This window comes from Tupaia chinensis, unplaced genomic scaffold (genome assembly GCF_000334495.1).
Source record: "Tupaia chinensis unplaced genomic scaffold, TupChi_1.0 Scaffold140301_1, whole genome shotgun sequence".
Classification (NCBI taxonomy): domain Eukaryota; kingdom Metazoa; phylum Chordata; class Mammalia; order Scandentia; family Tupaiidae; genus Tupaia; species Tupaia belangeri.
The window spans coordinates 346,094-370,669 of NW_006200179.1; the positions used below are offsets into that span (position 1 = coordinate 346,094).

The following is a 24,576-nucleotide window of genomic DNA, read 5'->3' on the forward strand; positions in this document are numbered from 1 at the left end:
AGAATTTTATGACTCTTACTAGAACAATACTGATCTTTTTCTACTCTTTGTACTCCAGAGATAAGGATTTTTGTCTTCTCTTGAGTTGTGGACAGGTCCATGTACCAACTATTCAAACAGAATCCTAACCTGCTTCTTGTCTTTAAGTCTTAAGCAAAGTTCTCTTAACATTTTTTGATTTTGATTTATTAAAGCTAAAACTGCCTCTCTTGAAATTAAGAAAGGATATTAAAAATATTTCATGACCACAGTAAGCTATATAGCCTCAGATTGCTGCTATTTTATGGCATATTCATTCTATTCACAGTTTCATGCCTAAAGTCAAACATTGGTTCACAGGTATTCATATATCAGCTGAACTTGCTATTGAAAGTAGTTAGACCAATTAAGATATCTTGTTAACCAATAAAATGCCAGGCAAGGGGGAAGGAATGGAAAGCAACTGTAGATATCAGAGGCAGTGTGGGAGGAGGGTGGGAAATTGCAGAGGGTGAGAAATGGGGGGATGGAGGGAGGAGATAGATAGGTATAGATATATGAGGCAAGAATTGGAAAATATTTGTTGATGATAATATGTACGACTAAGCCTTGTTTTCTGGATGGAAAACTGCATTTTGTATGCTGTGATAATATTCAGTGAACCAATGTAAAATAAATTAATAAAAAAATTTTAAATAAAGAAAAAGCCTCTAAAAATAAATAAAATAATTAATTCAAATAAAATCATTCTTAAAAAAAAAAAAGAATTAGAATGACACTGAATATTAACAGACTTGGGCTTGAAATGCCTGAATGTGCGTTTGGGTAAGTTTAAGCGTGGTTGTGGGATATATGCATCTACATAGATCTATGTACCTCTTTCACATAAAGCTGACGTCACTGTTGCAGCACAAAGCCGCATTCCACATTCTGTCTAACTTGGAATGGCGGCCCATGCAGAACCAGGAGAGCAGGACAAGAAGCACAGTGATAGGCTGTCGGACGGCGTCGGCACGGGCACTCACCTAACTGGATGAACTGAGGCTCGCTCTTCACCCCGGGTCCGGCCCCCGTGCTGGCTGCCACTTCCACACTGTATCGGATCCCAGGAACCAGAGAGGGAATAACCACAGAAAAGGTGGAACCATCTACTGTCTTGTTTATATGGTATCGAGTTTCATTGCCCAGACACCAAACCTGTAAGATGCACAAAATGATCAAGCACGTAGATCGTTTTAGTTCATGCGAAGATCAACAGATGGCTGCGATTTCAGACACAAATTTCAGATCTATCCTGAATCAGCTACAGGTAGTTTCAAAACGCATTTTCCCCTAAGATCTAATTCATAGAAAATTCTTCCAAATAGTGTTGTAATAGCTTCATGACCTATTTATACCTTCTCATATACCTGTAAAGGATTTTACCAGGTTATATCTACAAGTTTTTGCTTGAAGTTACTGGTTTCTAAAACACTGAAATCAATTTTCAAAAAAAAAAACCTTGCAGAAAGCTATGTATGTCCAAATATAGAACCATATAATTTTTTGATCTTTATTTGGCATCTCCATTCCAGGTGTGACACTTGACAATCATGTACCGAAATAAATAAGTTAAGTACAAAACTTCAAACGTTTTCTAGACCATTTCTGCAGTGGTTCTCTGGAATCAAATTACCTGGCACTGTCAACCACCACATTTTACATCAGACCAGAAGTGGTGATTTAAAAGGAGAGAATCATCCTACATTTTATTCAGCCTATGGTATGTTGAACTACTAGCCATGAGAGGAAATTAGCATTCTGGTCTTATATTTAAATGGGAATACTGGTAGTCCATAGCATATATGAGATCATAAAGAATAACAATACATTCTTGATGAGAAAGAAAAACATTCTTCAATTAGGCTGTTGTCTATCTCATTAACTTTGACGCTGATATTTATGATAGAAAATAACTTTTAGGAAATTAACATTCTGGAACTACACTATAATCCTTATATTAAATGTCACCAAAAGATTAATCATCATGTGATCCTTTGCTATGTTTGAGAACTTGGATTATAGTGCATGACAATATTCAGACTCCATTTCCACAAGAATGACCTATAGAAAAGTTAAACATATTCTTTAAGATGTCCTTGGGCAACATCAAGGATTAGCTTGAGGTAGGCTATTGTCTAAAATGTAATAGGAAATAGGATTTAAAAGAAACCTAAGAATGCCAGCATCTTCTATCAGTTGGACAATAACCTTTCATTTTTTTCCTTGAAAGTCAGTATTATTTTAATATTATTTCAATGCATAACATGAGCAAACGGTCAGATACTAGATCAGGATCTGACCATTTGGAAATAAAGACTCCTTTGTGAATTTTTCCCCCCAATTACATTATGCAGCTGAACCCAAGCCACAAACTGATTTTGTACCAGTCAATCAGGTTCTGAAAGGCATTTTAAATTGACCATGAAGTTAAGTGAAACCCACCCTTGCGCATTTCTTCAGGAGAGAAATGAGTTTTGACTCTTAGGGGAAAATGCCTACATTATTCAATTTTGCTTAAGAGCTGAGACATCACCTCTTTTTAAATCCTTAAAAATCTTGTATAACCGTCTATTTTTTCGCACTGAAACATAGCATCCTGTCAATTCCTACTACTGAAATAACCTTGAAACTCATGAGCAAGCACCTAAAAGTCTACAAGCGTTCACCTTTTAATAACCTGGTTACACAAGAAAAGACCCTAAAACATCCACAATGCAGTAATAGAAGTAGTTTTTCTTCTAAAAATATAATCCTGTAAATGTATACGAATTTTATTTAAAAGTTATCCACTTGTTTCTAAAAGGATTATTTCATTTTATTTACTATTATTATTTTAAAATTTGCTATTGAGCACGTGCACTCACCAGAAAGAGCTAGAGACAGGGAGAGAGAGAGACAGAAAGAGAGGAAAAAACGGCACCAGGTCTGGGACTTGAACCACAGTGAATCAAGTGGGATTTCAGTCCCCTACCCATCATGCCATTTGCTAGCCCCTATCAACTTGTCTTAAAAAGTTATTTAAAAATCAGAACAGCAGGTGGCATAGTGGTTATGTCACTGGACACCAACATCATCAACTGTGGTTCAAGTCCTGGACCCAGCAGCTTAAACACATTGGGCATATATGTGAGTGTGCCCCAGATCCCGAGAGGAGAATGGAGGAGAAGGGATTGCAGTATGGCCATCCCCTCGAGGGGTGATTTCTCACTTTCTGTCTCTCTGTCTCTCTGGCAAGGCAACTTATAGCAAAAATCTCACCCTAAAAAAAAATAATAATAAAATAAACAAAATAAAATAATATACCTAAAATTAAGCACAATATGCCTGGTTATTGCTATTTGGGCCATAACTAAGGATGCACATCTGAATTATCTAGAGAAATTTACCAAAATACACATGCAAGGGCCCCTGTAATCTAGATGAATCAGAATCTCTGAAGATCTGGGGATCCATACTTTGAAAATGACTTCACAGGTGAGTCTGATGTTAGGCTATAATTAAAAACCACTGACCTGGAAGGTAGACATGACCACCCTCCTAACATTAGTTTTATATCCAAGGGCAGTTTAAAATATTTACATATTGAAAATAATCTAGGTATCTAAATTTAGTTAGTAACTAGAAAAATAGGCTTCATGGAAATATAAATCATTGCATACAGAAATACATATTTTGCAGTTAAAATTCTCCTAGTATGTTCACTTAAGTCTTGAATCAATACATATAAGGCATATTTTCTGTTAAGTTTTCCTGTCCAATTTATCATTTATCCTAACCCGTTAAGACTGTCCTACACCACAGACCCATTAATAAGATACGGTCCAATATACATCCTTCTGACTAGGTCCCACTTCTTAAACAGTTTTTGATGCACCTTGGCATACCCGAAAACACTTTCATAGAATGAATCTATGTAAGACTGTCTATATTCATTGAATTTAATAGGTAAAAATATTTATTCAGTCATTAGATTAAATTATTTGGCAATACATTACATATTTTTAAAATTCAGAAAATATGTAGAAGTTTATCATCGAATTTCTTTAGACACATGAAAGTTTGTTCAGAGACTAAAACAAAGTTTATAGAAAAAAATGATTTTCATATAGAGTATTGTAATAATTTTTAACTTAATTCTAAAGTTTTAAAACTTTGGAGATGTGATCAAAGACAACACACCACTCTTCATAGAATGCCAATTTCTTAGGGCAATCTAATCCTGAAAAATATATTTAAGCTGTTTTTTAGGGAGATAAAGGAGTTTTAAAATCAGCATTTAAAATGGTCATTTATGTCACTTTATGAGAACTTATATATTTTGTGACTGCTTATGTTGTACTTTTTCAATTATGCTTTTCAAATAGATTTTCTAGCAAAAAAAAAGAAAAATTATTCCACAATCCCTAAATAAGCAGCATTTCAAAAACAATTTTACATGTTGCACACTTGAACCAGCAGATGGCGCCAGACATCCATAAACAAATTTACCACGTTTTTCTTTTTCTTTGTGAAGTGAGGGGCTGTCCATTAGTAAATTAATACTCATGTATTACCTTATACTCTTGGACCATTCCATTTTGGGTGTCTTCTGGTGGTGGCTGCCAGCTAACAAGAATTGCAGTTCCATTTCCATCATTCTTTGATACGGTTACACCTTGTGGTGGGGCACTGGGTGCTATAGAATTGTTTTTAAAAGGAGATGATAAGAGCGTGTTAGAGAACATTGACAGCAGGCCTGTAATATTTAAAATGTGACAATGACTACATACATATTATATAGATATAGATATTTTCAAGATGTATCTCATCCAAGTTTCAAGAGTCTCAAAACTACTTGTTTTTATGCAGTATTGCTAATCCATTATTCTTGTGAATTTTTCATGAAGTTTATAAAGTATCTCCACAAGAGATTTCAGAACAATTCCTGTTTCTCCAATCCTACAAGCTTAGTCTCATGCTCTCCCTAAAAATGTGCAAAAATACTAAAATGGCTGCTAATCATGCATGATCTTAATCATGTCCTGTTAATTCTTACTGTCAAAGTGACAATGTCACGTTAGATAGAATTCTGATATCGTTCTTGGTTTTGGTTAAGGAAATGCTTATGACATTGACCCTTTTACCTTAGCCGTATTGGTTCGCCCAGAATTGGGGGTCTCCAGAGACATGAGGCGTAAAGAGAAAACACTAACCCTGGAAAATCCTGAACCAACAAAGACACCACTCACCTGCTTTAAATCAGTAATCAAAATCACATTCACTAAATGAAGACCATTTAATAAATGAATAGAAGATAACAGAAAGGTAAGTAGACTTAGAACAAGGGCATCTTTAAATATGAATTTTAGTTCTGAACAATTATGTGTACTCTATATGCACCACTTATGATATGATGTTCACATTTGCACATTGTTATGTACATCACCATTGAAACAAGCCACTTATGACAGAATTTTGTTTTTCATCACCATTCTTTTTTTAAAGAATCATTTTATTTAACTTTATTTATCCATTTATTCATTTTTAATTTGACCAGAGAGGAAGAGGGAGAGAGAGAGCAAGTGAGAAAGCAAGCCAAGCCACCAGGTCGGGGACTCAAACTGTGGTCAGCCATATGGGAGTCTAGCACCCTTAACTACCATGCCACCTGCCGGCCCCTTTCATCACTATTCTAATTAAACAAATTATCTTAGAAAAACATAATGTTTAACACCAAGGCAATAATCTACATCACTATTAACACTTTAAGAATTTCAATTAATTTAACAAATATATTGTCACACACAGAAATTACACTCTATATCATACTAACCTTCTTCTAGGGTTTTGGCAAACTTGATTTCACTATCTGCTCCTTGAAATTCATTAAAAAAAGGACGAGCCTTAATTTCATAGTTGACTCCCTTTTTTAGATCAGGGATAACCACACTATTTTTGGTGGGGGTCCTCACTTCAAAAACTAACCACTCCGATTCACCATGGTTGGGTCCAGACGGCCGATAGAGAATTTTATATCCTTGGATATACTGAGACTGTTGGTCCACCTATTCAAGTGACAAATAAAAATGCAATCATTCATACCTGCCGGTTGTCTCACTGGAAAATAATGAAAGTTAATAATACAAAATGCTAAACAAAAATCCATCTGGCTTCTCTTCATATTTTTCTAGTTCGTGTAAGTAGAATAGTAGTATCTGTCCTCTTTTGTAAGCTGATGTTAAATCCCATAATATTAATTTCAAAGCTACACCTCAAAACATGAGACACCATAGCAGTTCTGAGACATGTCAGCATAAGGGGATGAGGAAGCAAAACATGTTTTCCTACTTTCATGTTTTAAAAGTAGACTTCCTACTAATTAGGGTTATTCTAAGTTGAAAAAATTCAGATAATGATGCTATCGCAAGTTACATTTCTTAGTTATTAACTTTGTATTTCTTTCCTCTGAGACTGGTAAAGTTCATTATTGCAGTCTAACCGAGAAAAATGCACTAACATGAAATTTGTCTCTGTTCAAAGCCAGATCCTAGTTACCATAATAATGCTTCCATGCTGGGGAAATAGGCAACAGATTTTATATATACAATGATCTCCCAGAAGTCACAGGCTTATTAAAATCAAGATCAAATATTGCAACAACTCACTGTCCAGTGCACTTCAATTGAGGAGGAGGAAAGGATGGTGGGGTTGTGGAGGTGCAGGACCACATTCCCCAGTTCTCTCTGGACCTGTTTGTGGTCCACCCCCTGACTCGTTGGTGGAACATCTGCAACAATTCAAGAAGACTGAGTCAGGTCCTGTGTGATGTTACTGAACTGAGTGAAAGCATGATGAAACAATCCTTTCATTCATGGCAACTGTCAGATAAATAGAATTACTGAGACCAGGAAACCAACCTGTGACATGGAATAAAGCAGGAACAACTTACACTTCTTATTAGGATAAGGGAATGGGAGAGGAAGGGAGAGGAAGAGCAGGGAAAGAGACAAGCAAATGACACGTAGAAAGTAAAACGAGCTGGTGCAAATACAAACAATGTCCAGTGCCGAGAGCAGCGTTTATAGCTCCTCCTACCATGTCACGATCACTTTCTTGCTGAGCAAAGGAGCCCAGTGCAATCCCCTCTGCGTTTATTATCATCTTCTGTAAAGATCCTAAGTTGTAAGAATGAAAATATCCAGATGTGACGGTGGAGTGGATGAGCAATGAAAAGCATGGGACGTGGCCAAGTAAAAAGCAAGCAAAAGCAGTCAGACACCTGACTCTCAAATCCACCCGGATATGTTCCCATGTAAGGTGTACGATACATTGGCAATGACTACGCAGTACAGAAGAGCTATCAATAAAGGAAAGTAAGTATGCATAAATCTGACTGGATCCATGAGAAAAAGAGCACTTCAGATCTATTTAATTGATGGTGGCTTAAATTACATCACAATAAAGAAGGTATCTTAATCTCGAAACCGCTAAAATTGTCGAAAGATAACAAGGGTACGGTAAGAATTGAACTGCACTACTGTTAAACTTTTTCTCTGACAAGGAGGGGTCTTGTTAAACTTATTGAAGCCTGTACTCAACAGAGATTGCCTGCTTCTGAAGAGGTTTTCTAAATACGATGCTTTGCTCTGTTTACAGTAGTAAGAAGGAACACAGGGCAAAAGGAGAAAGTAATGAATTCTTGCCTCCAGAATTCTCCTTGTATTTTGACACATATATTCTACACTATTCACGATCACATAAAAAATGTGAGTTTTGGTTCTTTAAATGTTTACATGCCTTCAAAGAACTGACTTTGGAGTGAAAGAAAAAGCATGAAGATTAAAAATTAGACTGGTAAGTGTCACTGATGGAGTCCAGGGAAGCCAGGCAAATGGAAGAGATGACAGATCAAGAGTGCTATTAAGCACACATATATTATTTGAAAAAAATTATATATATATGTATGTATATATGTTTATGTGTATACACACACACACACATATATCACACAAATTAAACTCATAAATAAGCAAAATTAAAAAGCTGAGATAACACGAGCATGTCCTACTGTACCCTACCTCATCCACAGTTTTGGCTACTACTGACCTTCAGGACCCCTGTCCTCCCAAGTCACAGATCAAAAGCACCTGACTGTCAACTGCCCAGCACAGGCATACGGCCTTTGTTACTGACCCAGCTGTTCCTCTGACTTCATCTATGCTTGATCTTTATGTGACGTGAGGTGCTTGGCACAAATATTGGGGGCTGACCCGTAGCACAAAGCCAACTACCGCAGGGGGGAGCCAGGTCCCACATGGCCAACCAGGGCTCTAGTCTTGGACTAGCAGCTTGAAACACTGGCTAAGTGTGTGTGTGTGTCCAAGATCCTGAAGGATGAAGAACTGCAAGAGAGAGGATCTCAGGGCGACCAGGCCCTGTGTGGGAGTGCTGCCTCCGTTTTCTCTCTCTCCTGTGCACATGTATCCTCTGGCATTAAAAAAAAAAAAAAAGCAAAAATCAGATTTGGATTTGTACCCTAATGGCTGCTTAAAAACCATTGTAACATTTGTAACTTTCTTTTTTATTTATTTTTTGGAGAGGGTTTTGCTATAGGGAGTGTGTGCTCGCCAGACAGACAGAGAGAGACAGAGAGACAGAAAGCGAGAAATCACCCCCGAGGGGGGATGGCCACACCTCAATCCCTTCTCCATTCTCCTCCCGGGATCTTGGGCTGGCACGCACGCACATGCGCACAGCATGAGTTTAAGCCACCGGGTTCGGGACTTGAACCGTGGTCAACTATGTGGAAGTCCAATAACATAGCCATTACGCTAACTGCTGGTCCCCATTTGTAACTTTCTTAACCTCGCTCTTGTTCTGTTTCCTATGTGTTGAATGGTGATGTCAAAGGCAGCCCCTTCTAAGGATTGCTGTGATACACGCACTGTGGTAGGACACAAAGAGGCTTTCCTGAAGACAGGGGATGGGCCAATCTCTCGAATTCATAGCAACTAGCACATACATAGCACGGGTGAGCCACTGGACTCACAGTGCCTCGGAAGCAGTCAGAGTGGGAGATGGAAATCTGCCTTGAGGTTACCTGTACTCGCTGGTCCTTTTGTGTTGCCTGAAGTTAGAATTAGCATACCTCCTCGTCCACATGGCAGTCTCTTAAAATGTCAAGGAGAGGGTGTCATGCCTAATTCAAAAATGTTCTGGCTTAAACAGGCCAAGGTCCTTACATGTCTTTTCTTATGTGATTTCCAGACTTTCATGCAGTTCCACCAACTATCCTCATGGTCTCCTTTAAGAAGCTCATGTGAAACTGTGGTGCTCAGAACAAACTCGCTCCATTTGTAATGTGGCCAGTTCAGCGTTAGTGGAGAAGGACTACTTAATCCAGACATATTTCCACGAAGGCCAGATAAGACTGTCTTTGTTCCTTCGGCAACTATGTCACTCAGCTGAGTCAGGTAGGTGTTTAAACCGCCTTCAACACCAAGGTCCACCCATCCCACAAAGCCACGACCTATTCCCACATACTCCCCTGAAGCATAACGTCCTTAGTCTATACTTTTACGGTTAAGTTATTTTTTTTTAGAGATTTTTGCCACAAGGTATGTGCCTTGCTGGAGAGACAGAGAAAGATGGAGAGACAAGAAGTGAGAAATCACCCCCTAGGGAACATGGCCTTAGCACACCCCTTCTCCTCCATTCTTCTCTCAGGATTTTGGGCTGGCATGCACATGTGCCTGGTGTGAGTTTTAAGTTGCCAGGTCCTGGTCTTGAACTGTGATTAACTACTTGGGAGTCCAGTGATGTAACCATTATGCCATCTCCCAGTTAATTTTTTAAACCTAAATTCAAGTACTAGATGTTTAAATTTGCTCCATTAATTTTTGTCTTACTAAGTCTGGCCCCTTCATTCCAATCTGTCAAGACACATTTAACATTGATTCTCTCATTTGGATATCTTTCTCAGTTTTATTATATTCACACGTTTTATGAATTTTGATTTTTAGTCCAGATACTGAAAGAAATATAAGTCCAATAACAAATTTTATGGCATATTACAGGGAAAAAAATCCGGATCTTGTATACTTAAATACTAATGCATTTATTTATTCTTTGTCCAATCCTAAGGAGCGGGTGTATTTCGATTCACTTTACAGTAAGGAAACTGAAGCTCAAAAGAACTGAGTTCAGAACTCCTGGTTGAAGAGCTGACATACAATTCTCTTTGATTTCAAAATTATACGCTGCCTTCCTGTATTTCCAGTCTGGCAGTTAACATGCATTCGTTTCACCTGGGTGGTTCTAGCCATGCATGCAGAAAGGCAAGTGCAGGCCCTGCCAGGCTGGTGCTGGCAGTCAGGTGTACTGTGTGGTACTGAGCCACAGGAAAAGACTCTGGGTTCAGATCCCAGGTCAGCTTGAACACAGGGTGCCAGTGCGGCCACGTGTGCTCCTGGCTTGCCAGAAGGGCAGAAAGGATGACAGTGCGGCAAGACCCTGCAGGGGCCCAAGTGTCTCTTTCACGATAGAAAGAAAGAAACATTTTTAAACAGGCAAGTTAATTTAACATTTCTAAAAGGCTCAGGTTAATGTTCAGATAAAATGCAAACTACCAACTCACAAATGAGGCTATCTATTATAAAATCCTTCAGATGGGTATATGACAAGATACCAGTAAGCAGTAGTCAATCAAAGACTTTCAGTTCAAGTCGACTGGATAGAGACCACTGTACTGGGAACAGAAATTTAAATTCCTGTTATAGCTGTCATAGTTCCTGCATTCTTTACAAATGCATATCTAATAGCGAAAACCTCAACCTCCTTAAGGCAACTCCAAGTGTGTAAAAGCTCCTGGCGAGGTGACATAACAGCGAATACAGGCATTGGGGTGTGTTGAATTCACACAGCCAGACGGCTGTGGGCGTGTTCAACCACTTGGTTACCTTCTCTGAGAATTCTGAAACCAAAGTCCAGCCCAAAAGATTGTTTCTAGTGTTTTATGCACTAGAAAATTCAAAACAAGCAACATGACTGGCAGACCCTCTCCCAAAAGAGGCCAGGGAGAAAAAAGTTTGTGGGTATAGTCATCTACAACTTGTTTCTATAGTTGTTACTAAGTTACAGTTTTTCGTTTTTTGGTTTTTTGATTTTTAATAATTATTTATTTTATTTATTCATTCATTTATTTTTTAGTTTGATCAGAGAGAGACAGAGGGTGAGAGTGAGAGAGAGAGGAAGTGAGAAAGCAAGCCACCAGATTCAGGACTTGAACCCTGGTCGGCCATGTGGGAGTGTCCAGCACCTTCACCACCATGCCAACTGCTGGTCCCCTAAGTTATAGTTTTTTTCCCCTTCAGAAGTATGTACCTCAAGATAGAGACATGATTCCTCTATATGTCAAAAAAAGAATTTCATATTTCTAATCACTTCCTTCTAAAGTGATCTTTCTTTATTAATGTATGAATAAAGCACGTTTTAATTACAAGGAAATTGTGTGAAGAAATGGTACAGGTTAATTCAAATTCATTTCTCTTTCTTTAATCGATAAATTTTTACTCCTCGTCCAACATTGAGATAATAAGGTGAGCAAGAGGGTGGAGAGGATAATAATCTGTTGGAAGCTAAAAGTAATTTCTCTTTCTAAAAGATAAAAGCAGTACATTCAAAATGTGGTCCAAATGAATAACACGGCCAGTTTCAAATGTTTTGGAAGCAGTTTTAGGCCAGTCCGATTTTATTTTTATCTGTTTCTTTATCCCAGCTTTGACCAAAATATAGGTGTTAGTCGCTTAAAATATTCATAAATCATCGCTTCCATAATTAATAATGCGAGGCGGACCAGACATTATAAAGGCCTCTGTATTTTACTTCCCCATACTTTGTAGAAGGTTACCTAGACAGAGGGATTAAAAACAAGTTTCCAGTGAACTCACATTTGTGTAATATCAAGGGAGTTTAATTTGATTAGGTCTATTATTCTGGAAAATTATGAATGCTGAAATTCAACATAAGAAAAATGTACTCGATTTGAAATACAATTTCAATACGAACATTTCACACCCACATCTAGCTATATTTGGAAATCAAGAAGTTGACTAAAAATGGGTAAATATTCACACAATATTTTCTGTCTCAGTGGATTTCTGATTTTATGAGAAACAGGTCTCAGGTTATCAATCTTATCTTGGTATGGCTATTCCAGAAAACAACAAACGTTGTAGATGCTTCATTTGTGTATTAAAAATTAATTAAGCCACTTAGACAACTTGAACAGATTGCAAATACATAATCCTAGCCTCTGGGACAAATGATTTGCCTGTACATTACAACATCTAAAGATAAGTAGGTATCAGAAGGTTAAGCAAATCAATATTTACCTTGCGTTTTTACTGGATCTGATATTTGACTTGGATCACTAATTCCGTAGGCATTAGCTGCCCTCACAAGGAAAAGGTAAATTGCATTAGGCTTGAGTCCTTTAATGGCGAATGTTTCTGTTTTCACATTTTCTGCTACAGTCTGCCAGCTGCTGCCTGATGCATGGCTGAGGGTAGACACACAAGTTACAACATGTGTACTTAATGGGAAGTCGAAAAGAAAACAGCAACTGAGAAACGTCCTCTCACTCTACCTGAAAGCTTCTATAATGTAAGACGTTGGCGTTGCTCCTGAATTCAAATTTGGTTGCCATGATAATGTTACTGTGTTTCTGCTGACATCTGTTACTTCAGGTTTTGAGGGGGCACTGGGGATTAAATTCGGGTCAGTGGGTCTTGGAGGTTGCACTGGGACTCCAAATTCTAACAAGCAGGAAAAATACAAAAGAAAGATGATACACACATACAGGTAAGGATAGAAATGTGATAATATATCACATACCAGTTCAGAGACCAGGACATGTGCTTCATCAATTTACCAGTAAGTGAACAGCTGCATTTTAAGCTCTATTTTAAAGCAAAAATACTATGTAATTTACCTTGGACTTCAATGTACGCACTCCAAGTTGCTTCTCCACTGGGTGTTGATGCGGTGCAGGTGTACCGACCAGTGTCACCCAGCTGAAAAGACATACAGAAAATAAATATTTGGAACAATCAAGAGCTCACTGGGCTGGAAAAGCAATTACAGGTTTGTATATGGCCCATGAATATGGATAACTGCATTACAATTTGCTAACCAGAGCTTATTTGAATGTATTTTTATTGAATGTGAAGGAAAATATTTCATAAAGACAGAAAAGAGATTTTATATGGTCATTCAGTATATAATAAAAATATAATATTTAATTACAATACCATATCAAGAACAATTACTAAGGCATAGAATTCTCTATTCAAAGGGTTAATCTTTATTGTTGAATTATATTTTTGTGTTTAATAAGTCACATAGTAAAGCTGATAAAGTTAACTGATGACTATTTGTGTTATTTTGTATTTTATCAGAGTTAAACTATGTGACTACATGAAATTAACAGCTATTCCTAGAAAAAATAGGCAAAAAAGATTTTTTTAAGGTATTCTTTTTTTTCCCCTCCAGGTAGTTGAAGAAGTATTAAGTCAAACCTAGCTGGAATGAACACTTGCTCTTCTAAAGGCTGAAAGCCAATAAACAACCACAGGTTACCGCTCAACTTCAGAAACAGCAGCAGCATCTGAAAGCCATGTATCTTTGCTTAAGCTAATCATCTTCATGTAACATTTGACTAAGCAAGAAGGTTGTCAAATTGCTCTGACAATTGCAACAACAAGGTCACCCTGGTTGTCATGAAGAAGTACAACATACTAACTTTTGTGTCACAGAAAATGAACTGTGAAGCTGATCCCAAACTCAAAAGCCACCTACAACAGGCAATCCAACCACTGAAATGTATGTTTACTGCTGTCAAGACTCTTCCTTCATATGCCTCAGGACCTGTCTGATCCTGCTATAAAGCACATGTTTGCATGTGCAGCATTTTGTAATTACAAATACTGAGCTAAATACTCACAGTAGAACTGTGCAAGGACATTGCACATAAAATGGGACTGGAAAAACATCTTGCAAAACGCTTTATGGGACAACTGCATCATCCCCCTATTTGGAAGGTACATTTCTCCCACAAATGCCCATCTACTTTCCACAACTAGTCTTGGAAATCTTTCTTTTCTCCTCTATACAATCTTAAATTACTTGCCATGGGCTAAATTATGAGTCAAACCACTCACAGTGGAATTACTGAAAAAATAAACATCAAATTAAAAGTATATTACTACTTTTATTTAGCATTTCATTAATGCTAAAATTTGATATTTCAACACGAGTGGCTGGAGGCAAAATGAAAGTGGTAGAAACAAGGAAGCGCCGGGTGCCAGGCTACGTTACCTTTGCATATCGGATCTGCAGCACGCCACTCTCCAGCTGTTTGATCCGAGAATCTTGGGTTGAAACAAGGACTCCATCCTTTCTCCACAGAATTGTGGGCACTGGACTGCCTGTGGCCACACAGCTGAGAACTAAAGTACCATCCACTGCTACAGTCTGATTCACGGGACCTTGTCGGATGACTGGGGGAGGCCGGTCTGCAATCACTGCCAGAAGAAACAACAGGAAATAGATTTGGGCAACTGGAAGCAATTTTCTAATCATCCAAGCAACAGCAGTTGCTTTAGGCTTTGAAACAAACTAAAGATAATTAAAGAAGTAATTAAAGCAGGAGACATGCATTATTCAGAATGCATTTATATGATACACTGACTCAGAATATTAAAATGAGATACCGTGTACTTCTTTCGAATGACCAATCACTGAGCTCGCTGCGTTGTCAAGACACCCTTTTCACTTAAGGGCTCAGACACTAAGAATTGTGAACAGGGGAAGCAGATGCATGGTGGTGGGATCTGCTGGTGAGAATGGAAATCGGTACTTCCTAAGTCTAAACTTTGAAAGAACAAAACACAGTAACAACAACAAAATGTAGCCCAAGGAAATACATGAGACAAATTTTAATAAATGATCTAAAATCAACTTGACATTTTATAACTCTTTTGTGTCAAACAGAAAAATAAAATTAAAAAGGTACCAAATAAGCATGTTTGACAATTTGGGGTTCAAAAGAGTATTTTGAACTTTCATAATATACAAATCAATATGATCACATTCCTTATGTCTTTTGTTGTTGCTGTTTTTAATTTTTGCTATAGGATATGTGCACTACCCAGAGAGAGCAAAAGTGAGAAAGCTCTCCCCAGGGGATTGGCCACACTGCCATCTGTTCTCCTCCGTAATCCTCTCAGGATTTTGGGCACACATGCACATGTGCCTGGTGTGTTTTTCAGGCCCCTGGATCTGGGACTCTACGCATGCAGTTGGCCACATGAGATACATGCCTTCACCACCATGCCACCAGCTGGCCCCTTACATCATTCCATCTTAGAAGTCTTCCTATTAAAATACATGTGAGTGAAAATTACCCAGTTATAATGAATTCAAAGAAACTAGAAAGTTATACAAATGTATTGTTGATAGGCTGATCCAAAAAGATAACTCAAAATGACATCCTAACTTGGCAATGACCACACTCCCAGGTTGGAATGAATAGAAATGGAAAAAGCGCTTCTGCTACGTCTGTTACCTTAAGTCACAGTTTTAATATACTGTGGAAGTAGCAATGCGAGGAATTTTGTTACAAATAAATAAAAGTATAACTGTTATTGTATGATAAAATCTAAACCCTAACCATTTTATCTGAGATAAAGTAATGATTTCATGGGAAAACCTAAATCAGCTGTTTTCCATAGGAGAAAACCTACATTACAGAACTATTCCTATCCTCCCAGTTAGACAATTTATATGAAACTTCACAAATTTGATTTTGATAAATGAAAAGAAAAACAAACAAACAATTTCAAAATATTCCTTACCTGCTAAGCTTCAAAATTCTGGATATTAATTAAGGGTTTTTTAAAATTTTTTAAAGGACAAAAATACACAAAAGAAAAACTCTAAGCTGTCTGATTAAAGAAAACTGGTTGCCTGAGTAACTAAATTTTGGATGCAACAATTTGCAAAGCTCAATATGTCATGTTCGAAATTTTATGCACCAAAGATTTTCACAAGCTGAAGTCACTCTTCAATTTGTTCCTCATATATCATGCAACAATTATTAGCTTTGTCCATTAAAAAAAAAAAAAAACAAAAAGAAAGAAAGAAAAGGCCCAAAAGCAATGGAACAAAATTAGCCATCAAACATTAGCACTCTACCCATCTAATTCTATGCTATGCTTTAGTTACAAGTGTAAAATTAGCTAATACCAGAAGGTGTGTTAGAAAGCTGGACTTTGAAACTTGGCCAAAGTATTTTATATACTCCATAGCTGAAAACCATAAACCAATTATTCTTTTGCTTAGAATTTTTAAATCTTTTCCACTTTATCTATTGAGATTATCTAAAATCAAATTAGAGGTCCCTCCTCATAAGGATGGTAGAAAAGAATGCGAGCACTTTATTGCACTTGCCAGAGAGAGAGAGAGAGAGAGAGAGAGAGAGAGAATGAGAAAACCCCTCCTCCAAGCCCTGCCATTGCATCCTCCACTCTTCTCTTGGGACTTTGGGCATACATGCACGTGTACGTGGTGTGTTTTTCCCACTGCCAGGTCTGGGTCTTGAAAACCACAGTAAGTCATATCGGAATCCAGATGCCTCAACCACCACACCACCGCCTGGCCCTCACTGGGTTTTTTAATAAGACATCTTGTGTTCTCTTGATTATAATAATAAATATGTCTTTATAGACATTAAATGGCTAACAGAGTACTTCTCTAAAACTGATTATAAGTCCAGTAAAGAAGTAAAGGTTTATATTTAATAGTCTTGTTGTATTTAGAAATAGTCCAGTATCGACTTTATCCCATTCTCTTCATCTTATAGTTGTTCTTTGATCTTTACATCATAGTTCACAGCATCCACTTCTCCCTGTTCCTTCCCAATGTGGTTAATTGATGCTGCTTCTCTGCTATTGACTTCCGTACGACTTACATAGGGTAGTTAACAAAAACAAAGCATGAAAAAGATGGGCTCCACCTCAGCCATATGTCTTTGGGTAAGTGCCTTAAATTCTTTAAACCCTAATTTTTTTTTCAACCTAAAGCATGAGGATAATAATACTCATCCTCAGTAATTCAGGCAATTCTTAGGAAGGTGTAAACCGTAGATATAAAAGAATTATATACCCATGTGCTCTGACACCGTCACTTACCCTTTCCTGTAAAAGCTAATATGCAAATCGAAGCTGAAGGATTTAGGAGTTCATTAAAGTAGTTTCATGTTTTTGGGTAAAGAAAATAAAACCTTGTGGTGTTATCAGGGATTAGAATAAAATACTGCCGAAACATTTAAACTTACACATATTAAAGAACATAGTATACTCATGAAGTCAAACCTAAATTTAGAATTTATGAGATAAGCCCTAAATGAGGGTTTAGAATCTTACACTGGAAATATTACAATAACTTACAAGACAACGAAATGGAGAGCATTAGAAATAGAAATGTGGGACCAGCAGATGGCATAATGGTTATGTTGCTGGACTCTTACTTGCTGACCACAGTTCAAGTCCTGGATCCAGTGGCTTAAAACTCACACTAGGCATGTATGTGTGAGTGTCAAAATCCTGAGAGGTGACTGCAGGAGAAGGGACTGTGGTATGGCCATCCCCCTGGGGGGTGATTTCTTGCTTTCTGTCTTTCCGGCTGGTGAATATGCCTTATAGCAAAAATCTCTTAAAAAAATAGAAATGTTTATCAAAGTGAGTAAACATATGGACTTTGGAATTAGAAAGATGCAATGATGGATTGCAAAAATGTTCCCTTTAAGAATACTTTACCAGAACCTGCATGAGGGCATAGTAGTTGTGGCAATGGACTCTCATAAGGCTGACTGTAGTTTGGTGCCTTGATTTCTCACTTTCTCTCTCTCTTTCTCTCCTCTGCTCTGTCTCTGTTTGATGAATGCACATACCTATCACAAATATAAAAATAATGATGATGAATAAAATTAGATAAATAATTCTAAAAGAAGAAGGAGGAGGAGAAGAAAAGACTTTATCCAATGCAGTATGTCATGGTTAGAAGTGGCTGCTGAGCACATGAGTTTGACTAGAATGACTGAAGAACTGGGTGTGTAATTTAATTTGATTGTAAGTAATTGATGTTTTAGATAACTACATGTGGTAAGTAGGCACCTAACTTGACAGGGCATGCTTACACTTTATTTAACTTTGTTTTATGAAATTTATTTAGTTATTCCATTAGTGAGAGAGACAAGGAGAAAAAGAGAGAAATACCCCACTCCTCCTCTATACCCTCTCTACTGGTCTCGATGCCTCCATACACTCCCATCATCAACCAACCCAAGATCTCAGGCACACACACCCGGTACACTCTGAGAGGTCTCCAGACAAATCAGCAACGTTCCCAAAGAGCATCACCTTTTCCTACTGCACCATCTGGACTCCATGTTTTAAATCTTGGCTCTGCCACTTATTATTGGTGTAACTGGGGACTACCTCTTCACCAATCACTGCCTCATTTTTTTCAATGGCAAAATGAGATATGACACTTGTAAGGTGTTCATGTGTGGCAAATTCTTAGTCTAGTTCTGGCAGTTAGTAAGCGTTGGATAACCGCAGTTTAATATTAATAAGATCAATATAATAATAATATGGTTGTAATGACAGTATAAACAGTTTAAGACATGATGTAACCCTGTTATAGCAGGGTATATAAAAGCTTACCTATCTTTTGTCACATTCAACACCTAAATGAGTGTAGTTACATCAAAATGTAATATTTTGTCAACTCTAAAATGATGATCATGAAGACTATGTTAACACAGATAGATACCTTTATAAAATAATTTTAAGTGAAAATAAGATACACATAGTATTACATTATATTATTATAATCATTTATGAAAAATTCAAATTCATACACTAATAAACACCCGTTATATATCACAATGGTCACCCATTTACAAAGTGCTTTCCAAAGTCACGGCCTAGGTTGTAAAATACTATCTCAACTTAGAAATTGGGGAAGTGAAACTTTGAACGTTCTAGTGACTTATACAAATGGAACAATTACTGTGAAATCTGGAAGTAAAGGATAACATTCTTTGTGCTGTGTATCTGTAAGTTTTGAAAGATGGATACAAGTGTAAACTTTTATAGGTCATCTAATAATCATTAACCTTATTCTTTTCTTTTCATCTGGTTATAAAGAGAAGAGACATTTTAAACTAAATATGTGATACGAAATTGTTATGTTCTTGAACCAAATACAATCCGGGTTAGGTTCCAGCTAGAAAGAAGGAACAGTTCAAAGAGAGCTTTTATGTATGTGTCTCACGTTTTATTTCCTCCCTTTGCTTTTGTTCTGTTTGCAGACAATAAAGGTCAAAAAGCTAAAATCAGATAATATTGAGAAGGTATTCTGCCTGCTAACCATCCTCTTGACATGGTAATGTGCAAGTGTTGATATAACCAGCACTCAGAAAATCTATGGCTTTGTACATAAAGAATGAGTCCAGGGACCAGCAGTTAGCGTAATGGCTATGTCGCTGGACTCCCATGTAGTTGAAGGCAGTTCACGTCCCGGACTCAGTGGCTTAAAACTTACGCTGGGCGCATGTGCGTACGTGCCCAAGATCCCAAAAAGGAGAATGGAGAAGGGACTGTGGTGTGGCCATCCCCCCTGGGGGGTGATTTCTCACTTTCTGTCTCTCTGTCTCTCTCTGTCTGTCTCACGAGGGCACATGCCCTATGGCAAAATCCTCTCCAAAAAAACAAAAAAGAATGAGTCCATAGCTGTAAGTTGTTTGTACAATATCAATAAACTCCAAAATAAAGAAAACAAAAAAATTACTACACAGCAAATACAAAGCCACCTTAAATCCCCCCAATGTTTATAAGGAGAAATAGAACAGTAGTGTTGGAAATGAACTGACTTGCTAGGATTGAATCCTAAGTTTGAAATTTAGGTCTTTAGTTTTAGGTTTTGTAAAAGTTCTATGTATGGTCTAGTTACACAAATACAAACAATTCACTGTCATGTCAGTTAACATATAGAGAGCTTTGCTTTTGATTATGATTATGGGACTAAAAGACACTAGAGGATTCTTCAGCATGGTTTTTGAGGAAGAGGTTGTTTTTTCATGTATGATGGGTCTTCAAAAAGTTCATAGAAATGTATACTATGAAAAAACTGAAAATCCACTAAGTGTGGATTCCAATTTATTTTGGTACCAAATTAAACTCATACCTTAATTCCATTTTTTGCAATCTTTTTTTTTTTTTTGGAGAGGTTTTTGCTATAGGGCACATGCGCTCGCCAGAGGGACAGAGAAAGACAGAGAGATAGAGTGCAAGAAATCATCCTTCGGGGGGATGGACACAACACAATCCCTTCTCCTCCATTCTCCTCTCAGGATCCTGGGCATGCATGCACACACGCCCGGTGTGAGTTTAAGCCACTGGGTCCGAGACTCAAACTGTGGTCGACTACACAGGAGTTTAGCGACAGCCATTAGGCTAATTGCTAGTTCCTGTTTTTTGCAAACTTTTAAAAGTTTGCAACCTACATACTAGCTGCTTTATAAAGTTACACTTGTACATGTAAGTATGTATATATATTTCTTCTACATATTGGTTATAGCAATCATCAAATTGATTACATTGTTTTCACAATCATAATTTAATGGCTGTAGTATATGAAAGATACTCTAAAAACATTTTTAGGTCATTTTAACTTACTGGAGTCAGTGGGTATATACTACGTAACATACGTAAGAGTTTAAACTTTAGTTTAAACTTTAGAGTGAAACAGTCTATACTATTCAATTACAAGTTAACCAAGGGCTAGCTGTACCTTACTTTTTTGTTTCATTCACTCATCAAAAAGTATTTTTTGAGCATTCACTACATATTATACCCTGAGTGGATTCTGTGTATACATGGGTTGTCAGGAAAGTAATGGCATATTTATTCTGTTTTTCTATGCAAAAATGTGTCATGACTTTTCCAACAACCCAATATTTCTTTTTAATTTATTTTTTTATCATCATAATCTTGTTTATATTACATTGGATTGCATATAACTTTACAGTGTATTACATTGCTTTATCACAAGGGAATGCCATGAATGTCAGTCAATACAAAGACATTAATCTCCCACTTCCTTATTCAGTATCTTTTCTATGTTTTTCCCAATCATTATTATTATTATTCTAATTATTTTTAAACAGTCATTCACTATTTCTCATTTTGCTTGTAAAAAAACTTTACCCATCATGAAATACTTCTCAGAACAATCCAGTTGAGAATACTATACATGCCCAATATTTTACTTGAGAACACAAACATGGGCCCTGCTCTCGTGGAATTTCGTATCTAATGAAGAATACAGGGACATTAACAGAGAAGGCAGGAAAGTACACAATGCTGCGTGTATATAGATGGAGAGGTTTTTGCTATAGGGCGCGTGCGCTTGCCAGACACAAAGACAGAGAGACAGAAAGCAAGAAATCACTCCCCAGAGGGGATGGTCATGCCGCAATCCCTTCTCCTCCATTCTCCTCTTGGGATCTTGGGCATGTATGCACACGCGCCCGGATAAGTTTAAGCCACCGGGTCCGAGACTCGAACCACGGTTGACTACGTGGGAGTCCAGCGACATAGCCATTACGCTAACTGCTGGTCCCTAAAACCCATATTAGAGGAATTAGGAAATGCTTCTTGAAAGAAGTAGCATTTTAAGTTAGTGAAAGTAGAAGTCTTCACACTAAATAATAGCAAAAACAGTGTGATTAGGGCATGTGAGCTGAGCCTGCAGGGAGTCAGATCACACATCGTAAATCATGTTACGGAATATATACTTTATCTTGAGAACACTGGGAAACCAAATAATGAATTACTGATTTAAGAAGTTCCTCCAGGGCCAATCTGTGGCATGCTGGTTAAGGCAGCTGGATTCCACATGACTGACTGCATGGTTTGAGTCCTAGACACAGCAGCTTGAGAAGCACGCCAGGTGTGTGTGTGCATCCATGCCTAAAGTCCTAAAAGGAAGAATAAACGGAGGAGAAGGGATGGATGGAGATATGACTATTTCTCACTTTTCTTCACTCCATTTCTTTCCCTCTCTATTGACTGTGCATGCCCTTTGGTAAATTTTTTTTAAGTATTTTTTTCCTCTAGAATTTTTTAAAATTCAAGGGTATCTACGAAATCCTGGTGATTGGCTTGCTTGTGAAATGTTAATTACTTTCCTCCCGAAGTCAGGATCAAGGCAAATATGTCACTATCATGAGTTCGACTCCTCACTGTTTAAGAGAGAATACAGGAGAAGCAAAAGACAACAATATGTAAGTGTTTAGGGGAAGAAATGAAACTTCTTTATATCTACTTGTCTCATCACATGCATACAAATTTCAAAATTATCTCCTACAACCTGTTAGAAATAATACCTGCATTAACCAAAAGTGCTAGCTCAGAGGTTAATATGCAGAAGTCGATGCAGAGTCAGGCACTGCCTCGCACATTTCGACAGCAATTTTTAAAAATGTTTATACAAAAACATTTACCAAACATATGCAAGAATTCTACTTTAAAATGTATAAAACAATGGTGGGACCAGCAGTTGGTGTAGTGGCTATGTCGCTGGACTCCCATGTAGTCAACCATGATTCGCGTCCCGGACCTGGTGGCTTAAAACTCACACCGGGCGCGTGTGCGTGCGTGCTCAAGATCTCGAGAGGAAAATGGAGGAGAAGGGATTGCGGCATGGCCATCCCCCCTGGGGGGTGATTTCTCGCTTTCTGTCTCTCTGTCTCTCACTGTCTGTCTGGCGAGCGCATGTGCCCTATAACAAAAACCTCTCAAAAAAAAAAAAAAGTATAAAACAATGGTGAGAGAAATTAAAGGAGACCTAAATAAATTGAGAGATGTGAGATACATGCCCCTCCCTTGAACTAGAAGCCTCAGATGGTCAAACTGTTAATATTCCTTAATTATCAATAATTTTAATAGAATTAAAATTTAAAACAGGTTTTAAAAATTCATGTAGAGTGTGTGGAGATAAAATTTTGATTTACCTTAAATCAATTTACAAATGCAGACGATCTTCAAAAATAAACACAAACCCAAATAAAACAAAGTTTGAGACCTAAACTACCCATTTTACGCATTACTGTGAAGTCTGCAATACATAAGAACGTTTGTACTGGTATGCACACCAGAAGCATAGAACAGCAACCGGGAATAGACCCACACATGTATGGTCAGTTGAATTATGTAAAATGTCTCTGAAATTCAATGAAGAAAGGATGATTCCTGCAATAAACAGAGCTCTAAAAATTAGCTTCCATATAAGAAAAACAAAGAATTTTGATGACCTCCTCACACTACACATAATTCAACATGTATCAAAAAGTTGAATTTAAAAGGTATAAATAATAGAAAAAGACATAGGAAATGGGGTTGGCAGGTGGCATGGTGTTTAAAGGCACTGAATTTCCACATGGCTGACCCCAGTTTGAATCTCAGACCTGGAGACTTGCTTTCTTGCTTTTCCTTTCTCTCTCTCTCTCTCTCTCTCTCTCTGGTCAAATTAAAAAATAATAATAACAAATGGAATTAAATAAATAATTTTTAAGGAATTTTTAAAAGAATATTTATTTATTTATCATTATTATTATTTCACATGAGTTTTTGCCAGAGAAAGATAGGCAGAGAGAGAGGGTGAGGAAGCAACCTGCCAGGTTTGGGATTAGAACAGCAGTCAGCCTTGTGGGAATTCCAGTACTTTAACCACCACGCCACCTACTGGCCCATAAATAAATAATTCTTCAAAAAAATAGGAGACGATACTGTTTGTAACCTTAAGGTAGGATAGAATATTGAAAACTCTACAGAAAAAAATAATACATTCATCCTTATTAGAAGTAATTACTCCTTAGCATCATCATTAAGAGAATGGGAAGAAACATTTACAAGACATATACGTGACAAAGACTTGTGTTTAGAAATTCTGAGAAAATAAAGAGTAAAGAAAAGAAATGGGAATTATGTCCACCTACAGTCAAGTTACAATAATTGAGTGCATAATTCAACAACAGACATGTACAGGATCATTTAGCTTCATTAATAAAAGTCTTAAACTGAAAATAATTCAGCAATAGGAAAGTATTAAAAAATGTGGTTTAATTTGTGCATTGGAATACTACATGGAAATTTAAAAAATGAACTAATTATATATACATAAATGAACTCCAGTGGTATTTTGAATGAAAGATGTCAAACACAAAAGATTATCTGTTGTATGGCTTTATTTGGCTGAGTTTCAAGAACAGGCAAAACCACAGAACCAGCAGTTAATGAAATGGCTATGTCGCTGGACTCCCATGTAGACGACCGTGGTTCGCGTCCCGGACACAGTGGCTTAAACTCACGCCAGGCGCGTGTGCGTGCGTGCCCAAGATCCCGAGAGGAGAATGGAGGAGAAGGGATTGCGGCGTGGCCATCCCCCCTG

At 37.4% G+C, this 24,576-nt stretch overlaps 1 protein-coding gene and 1 long non-coding RNA gene across 9 annotated transcripts in view; one reads left to right on the plus strand and one right to left on the minus strand.

The window, feature by feature from the left end:
* Positions 1-24,576, minus strand: part of ROBO1 (roundabout guidance receptor 1) — a 1,280,027-nt gene that overhangs the window by 69,557 nt on the left and 1,185,894 nt on the right. For all 8 annotated transcript variants that reach the window (XM_006162599.3, XM_006162600.3, XM_006162604.3 and 5 more), the window contains 8 exons: positions 14,377-14,582; positions 12,992-13,073; positions 12,647-12,815; positions 12,393-12,559; positions 6,666-6,787; positions 5,834-6,065; positions 4,575-4,696; positions 1,005-1,176 (listed from right to left, as the gene is read on the minus strand). In XM_006162599.3, the coding sequence (XP_006162661.1) occupies positions 1,005-1,176; positions 4,575-4,696; positions 5,834-6,065; positions 6,666-6,787; positions 12,393-12,559; positions 12,647-12,815; positions 12,992-13,073; positions 14,377-14,582 (1,272 nt within the window). The remainder of the gene's footprint in view (positions 1-1,004; positions 1,177-4,574; positions 4,697-5,833; positions 6,066-6,665; positions 6,788-12,392; positions 12,560-12,646; positions 12,816-12,991; positions 13,074-14,376; positions 14,583-24,576) is intronic.
* On the plus strand, positions 1,172-14,363 carry LOC102474192 (uncharacterized). Its single transcript, XR_336618.3, has 6 exons — positions 1,172-1,288; positions 1,554-1,741; positions 5,150-5,325; positions 9,268-9,473; positions 12,534-12,663; positions 13,552-14,363. It is a non-coding gene; the product is annotated as an uncharacterized LOC102474192 (long non-coding RNA).